Here is a 6,004-nt window from a genome sequence, read left to right on the forward strand (position 1 = left end):
GGTGTGAGCGGAGCAGATGCCAGGGCTGAGCTGCCGGCACCCCGAGTGCTAACCCTCTGCTGTGAACAGATCCCCACAGCTACAGACTGCTTTCTGCAGGGCGGCGGTGACACACTTGGGGTGCATTTGCTGTGCAGTGTGACATGCTGGCCCGTGGCAAAGCCCCAGCCGGGATGAGCAGCACGGTAGCTGCATCCCCGCGGACAGCCTCACACGCGGCCATCGGTATCTCCCTGCCTCGTCTGGGCTGTGTGGCTCCAGGGATGCTCCCGGGGCTTTTGCTGCATAGCTCAACACATCCAAGCCACTCCACATGGTGATGTGCCCTAAAAACTTACGTTTCACACATTTTAAAAGCTTGCAAATGCCCAACACTGCTTGTGGTAGAATCCTTCTCTTTGCTTTAATGCTGAAGCAGTGCAGGCTCTCCCTGGACACAGCAAGGCAGAGCAACACCCTCCTGCACTGGGGCGTCCTGACCATCCCATGGGATGCTGAGCCTTACACCTCCAGTTCCAGAGGAGGAACCAGGCAGTGTGAGCCCAACTTTTACAGGAAAAAACTGGTAACTATTATCTGGCTTCATTTTAGACACTTTTTGAAAGAGTCACCTGGCTCCTTGCTCAAAGATCACCCGAAGATTTATTCTTTTGATATTGAAAAGTGCAACTATCGATGGATTATTCTTCCTGCTCTGATTATAGTATCAAGGGGAAGGGTCAGTGGTGTGCAGCCCTTTGCTGGGATGCTGCACCCCACAGGTACGGGAGAAGACAGGGGTTCCCCCAGGAATCACAGAATGGTTTGGGTTGGAAAGGACCTTAAAGATCACGTAGTTTCAACCCCCTGCCATGGGCAGGGACACCTGCACCTAGACCAGGTCACTCAAAGCCCCGTCCAACCTGGCCTTGAACACTGCCAGAGATGGGGCATCAACAACCTCACCGGACAACTTCTCCCAGCACCTCACCACCCTCACAGCGAAGAACTTCTTCTTTACATCTCATCTAAATCTCCCCTCTTTCAGTTTAACGCTGTTACCCTCATCCTATCGTTACACGACCTTGTAAAAAGTCCCTCTCCAGATTTCTTGAAGCTCCCTTTAAGCACTGAAAGGCTGCCATAAGGTCTCCCTGGTCCTTCTCTTCTCCAGGCTGAACAACCCCAGGAACAGAGAAGCTGTCACCCACCGGCGAACGGCAGTGGGTCTCCGCCTGGGAGGTCACAGGCTGTGACGCCCTGGCCAGTCCCTGCCCTGCAGGCGATGCTGCTGCTGTCAACGGCATCCGCGCAGCAGCAGAAGGGATGCCCACACGGCAGATGCGCTCAGGCACTGGTGCCAACATGGAACTCACCAGGACAAGAGGGAGGTGAGATGATCCGGCGTGGTGGGGTCTGGGCTGATGGGGGGAGACGTGACAAAGGCTGCGGCTTTGGCCCAGTTTTTGCTCCAGTAGTGCGAGCCGTCAGTGCCCAGGCTGGCGGTGATGGGCTCTCCGTACACAACCGTGCCTATGGAGCAAGAGATTAACGAGTGCAAAGGCGCCGCGTGTCCTGCAGCCTCTTCACGCAGCATAGACAAATACTGCGGTTAATGACACCAGACAGCTTCACTTCTCTTCAGTGCTCCCAGTGTTTCAGCTTTTTAAATTCATGCTAATCCTTTAGATTATCTCAGATGACTGGGAAACGCTGTCAAAACAAGTTTGAACCATCTGTTTTCTCCTTAAATCCAACCTACATTCCTATCTACAAACCATCACCCTTCCTCTAAGTCAAAGCAGCATCTCCCTGGGAGAGGCTCCTGGCCGGGGACAGAGGTGACTGGGGACCCCGCCTCTCCCTGTCCCTAGACATGACCTCCTGCCCTGCTCCCTGCAGGAGGATGGCGTCCAGCTCTTCCCACTCTGCCCCAAGTCTGGAGCTTGCTCCAGATCGGTTTTTCCTTTAGTTCATGACAAATGACGGCAAGTGAATTATTTCCTTTTTTACAGCTGCATCTACCAACATTCAGGTGTCAAGATTTCCTCCGATCTTTCCAGCTCAGAGCAATTAGCTTGGGCACACTCTGCAAAGAGAAGCCAACACCCAGTTTTAGCGCCCTTAAAAAGTGTGAGAACTTGGGTGATAACGAGATCTTTGACCTTGCAGCTAGAATGATATTCCTGGACATATTGAAGCAGGCCCAGTTAGGGTGCAAGTATGAAAGGACGCTTTACCTCTTCTCTTTGCTTGAGCTCAGACATCCAGATCGGTTTTTCCTTTAGTTCATGACAAATGACGGCAAGTGAATTATTTCCTTTTTTACAGCTGCATCTACCAACATTCAGGTGTCAAGATTTCCTCCGATCTTTCCAGCTCAGAGCAATTAGCTTGGGCACACTCTGCAAAGAGAAGCCAACACCCAGTTTTAGCGCCCTTAAAAAGTGTGAGAACTTGGGTGATAACGAGATCTTCGACCTTGCAGCTAGAATGATATTCCTGGACATATTGAAGCAGGCCCAGTTAGGGTGCAAGTATGAAACGACGCTTTACCTCTTCTCTTTGCTTGAGCTAAGACATCTGCTGCTCCTCTGCTCATTATTTTGGTGATGTACAAGGGGCAGTTGGCTTGTTTCGCGATGGTAATTGCACGGTACACGGCCTCCGCTTCCACCTGCGGACAGTGGAACAGGCAGAAAAACGGCTCAGGGCAGCTCTGCTCCAGCCACCGCGGCTGTTCTAAAACCCAGGCAGTTCTGTGGGAGGGATGGAAACGTTACCTCCTCAGGGCGGCTGAGGACGTGCCCTTCCGGACCGGTAATCCCGAGTTCCAGCAGCCTCTTCTGCTCCTAGGTGGATGAAGACGAACAGAAGAGCAGTCAGTGATAGGAACAGCCTCTCTGAAGCCACGCCGGACACAAAACCCCTTGTTCAGAAGTGCCTGAAGGTTGACGGAAGCTCGCGAATATGACTAGGCAATGCCATTTGTACCTGCGACACTGCACCAACCACTGCAGCTACTTCCTAGGAGCCCCATCCTGTGCCGTACCCCTTGTTCAGAAGTGCCTGAAGGTTGACGGAAGCTCGCGAATATGACTAGGCAATGCCATTTGTACCTGCGACACTGCACCAACCACTGCAGCTACTTCCTAGGAGACCCATCCTGTGCTGTGGAAGCATTGCTGGACTGGGAACTGCTGTGTTCCCGCTGCCATAGCTTCACGTCACGACGGGCATGACTCAGGTCCCCGCTGGGACTCCATGGTGACAGAAGCTGGAAAAAGCTCTGAGTTGCACCCAGCTTACTCACACTGTCCTTGAAAGCAGATGTCCAGCACACACCTCATCCCATCTCTTTTCCGAGATGCGGAAGCTCGCGAATATGACTAGGCAATGCCATTTGTACCTGCGACACTGCACCAACCACTGCAGCTACTTCCTAGGAGACCCATCCTGTGCTGTGGAAGCATTGCTGGACTGGGAACTGCTGTGTTCCCGCTGCCATAGCTTCACGTCACGACGGGCATGACTCAGGTCCCCGCTGGGACTCCATGGTGACAGAAGCTGGAAAAAGCTCTGAGTTGCACCCAGCTTACTCACACTGTCCTTGAAAGCAGATGTCCAGCACACACCTCATCCCATCTCTTTTCCGAGATGTTCTGTAGTGTGAAATGCTCTCGCTTATCTGGCACCCGATGCAAGGACACTATCAACATTACGGTCCAGATCTCACGGGCTTTAAAGGTCCCTGCTCTCAGAGGATGGTTATCCCTCTGTATTGCTGATGCGGATACCCTCTGATTCTGTCCCTGGGGCTCAAGTGTCATCATGCTGACAGCCTAAACAAACACTCCTGAAGACACTGAACTGCTGGGGATGATGTTATTTTTCACAGCAAGCCGAAGAAAAGGTTTCACAGATAAAATCCCAGGGAGGTGGGAATTAGCCTTTATCCTGTTTGTTCAAATAAGCCCATTTGAAGGACTTGGCTCCCGCTGTCATTCTAAACTGTCCTCCCACACCAGGCTGAACACCTGCGTGACCATAAGCTAGAAGGAACTTCAAGACTAAATCCACCTTGTGTCACCTCACTGCAGTATGTATCTAAGATTTTCTTTTCTAAAGGTAGAAAGGGAAAATGATGAAACGAGCCAGGTCTGCAACAGCAAGGAAACTCCTGAGAGTCATTTGCAGAGATAAATATTGCCAAGTAATGTACATTATGATGCAAACCTCTTCATCTTCTCAGGTAGTCAAGACTTCTAAGCAATATAGATAATGTGATAAAGCATCTCTTAGGGCAGTCAGTCACCCTTTGAGAAGCCCAAAAACGTACTTGTTGGGAACCACTGAACAGTCCTCGTAAAGATTCCTGTGATGAAACCAAAGAGAGTGGGAGGGACTGGGAGGACACTGCTGATTTCAGGAGGAGCCCCTGATCCTCCTGTACCTCCTTCTGCCTGCAGACACTGCCAGTTCTTTCCCCACAAGACCTGGCTGATCGGCTCACACCCAGAGCAGGTCCCCCAGCGTGGGGTGGGCAGGACGCAGGAGCACCATGCCTGCAAGGCCCACTGTCCACACACACGGACCCACCAAGGCTGCTCGGCTGCAGCGCCACAAGCTCAGCTCGGCTTTGGACGGAGATCTCAGAGGTGAGTGAGCAGGGTGACACCCTGCCAAGAGCAGGCACTGAACAGTGCTCGCTGGTCCTCTCCCCAAAGCAACCCAGTGTCACAGCAGGCTGTGCCTCCGTCCCCCATCCAGACCGATCCCAACTGAACCTGCAGCCCCCAGTGAAGGCTAAAAGCATGCTGGCACTGCTCCACCTCCTGCTAGACACCACAGACCACCCATTAAAGCCAGCAAAACGCTCCGGTCAACCTTTACTTTAAATGAACATAAAGGCTGTACCTCATCGATGATGTCTCCATTTTCAGCATGCACCTGGGCAATGGCCCCCAGGTCTCGAATGATGCAGAATATTTCATACATCTGCCAAGAGACAGTGGGTTGCCTGGCATCAGACAACTCACCACCCACGCTCGCTGCGTGGGCGATGCCTTTCGCCAGATGCTGGCCAGCCACGTTACCTGGGCATCGGTGCACTGAAGCTTGTCTTTGTAGGCCATAAAAACCAGGAAGGAGTTCACACCTGGAGAGAAGATAAAGACACGTGTGGTTACTGTCCCAGCTGAGAACTCGGTGACCCAGCACGGGCCTTCGAACTGGGGGGGGTGCGCTGGTGAGGGCTGGACTGACAGCAAAGCAGGACTGCGGGCTGGAATGGGGACTGTCCCACAAGAAGTAAACCCCAAAGCTCGGGAGCCATAAAAGACAACACAGCCCAACCTCTGGACGCACTTGAACCAGGAAAGAAACCTTCATGGTCCATTTCGGATTGCGGGTGCGCTCCGTAACGTACTCCAAATGCACAGAATCCAATCAAACGCATCGCTCCCAAGCTGAGCCTTTCCCCCGGGGTGGTTTCGGGCTACAGCTTATCCCCAACTTCCTTCTGCTAACAGTCTTTAAATTAATGTATTAGTGCTAAGGCTGATTTACAGCACAGACGAGACTAACACTAGAGCGCCGTTCGTTAGTGCGCTGTGATTTACACAGTACTTTGCACACAGCATCACGCACAGTCCTGATTTCTATCATTTCTGCCTCACGTAAAGGGTGATTCATGAGGCACGGCGTCAAAGCCAGAGAATTGTTACTGTATTTTATATGGATAGAGGCAAAAACTAACCCCAAACTACGATCAAATTGCAAATACTTTTTATTTCACATGAACGTGCATATGAAAAATACCTGGTATAAGCTTGGAATAGCTACACTACTTCAGCCACTCTGCATTTTAATAGGAAATTCACTGCAAATTTCTATGTTAATTGACCAATTAAGCCCTTGCTTGCAAGACTGCAAATTACACTGAAGTCATTTAGCTCCACATTAGCATATCTGAAAGCAAAATCTAGTTCCAAACATGAAATAAGTATTAATGAGACGCATGAAT

At 51.4% G+C, this 6,004-nt stretch overlaps 1 protein-coding gene across 1 annotated transcript in view; it reads right to left on the minus strand.

The window, feature by feature from the left end:
- Positions 1-1,331: 1,331 nt before the first annotated feature.
- Positions 1,332-6,004, minus strand: part of LOC104493131 (dihydropyrimidinase-related protein 4-like) — a gene marked incomplete at its 5' end in the record, with an annotated part of 6,908 nt that continues 2,235 nt past the window's right edge. Inside the window, 5 exons of the mRNA XM_010135760.1 lie at positions 1,332-1,512; positions 2,536-2,656; positions 2,763-2,831; positions 4,897-4,977; positions 5,076-5,137. Of these exons, the coding sequence (XP_010134062.1) occupies positions 1,352-1,512; positions 2,536-2,656; positions 2,763-2,831; positions 4,897-4,977; positions 5,076-5,137 (494 nt within the window). The remainder of the gene's footprint in view (positions 1,513-2,535; positions 2,657-2,762; positions 2,832-4,896; positions 4,978-5,075; positions 5,138-6,004) is intronic.

The sequence above is a fragment of the Buceros rhinoceros genome, unplaced genomic scaffold, assembly GCF_000710305.1.
Source record: "Buceros rhinoceros silvestris isolate BGI_N320 unplaced genomic scaffold, ASM71030v1 scaffold1865, whole genome shotgun sequence".
In the NCBI taxonomy this organism is placed as follows: domain Eukaryota; kingdom Metazoa; phylum Chordata; class Aves; order Bucerotiformes; family Bucerotidae; genus Buceros; species Buceros rhinoceros.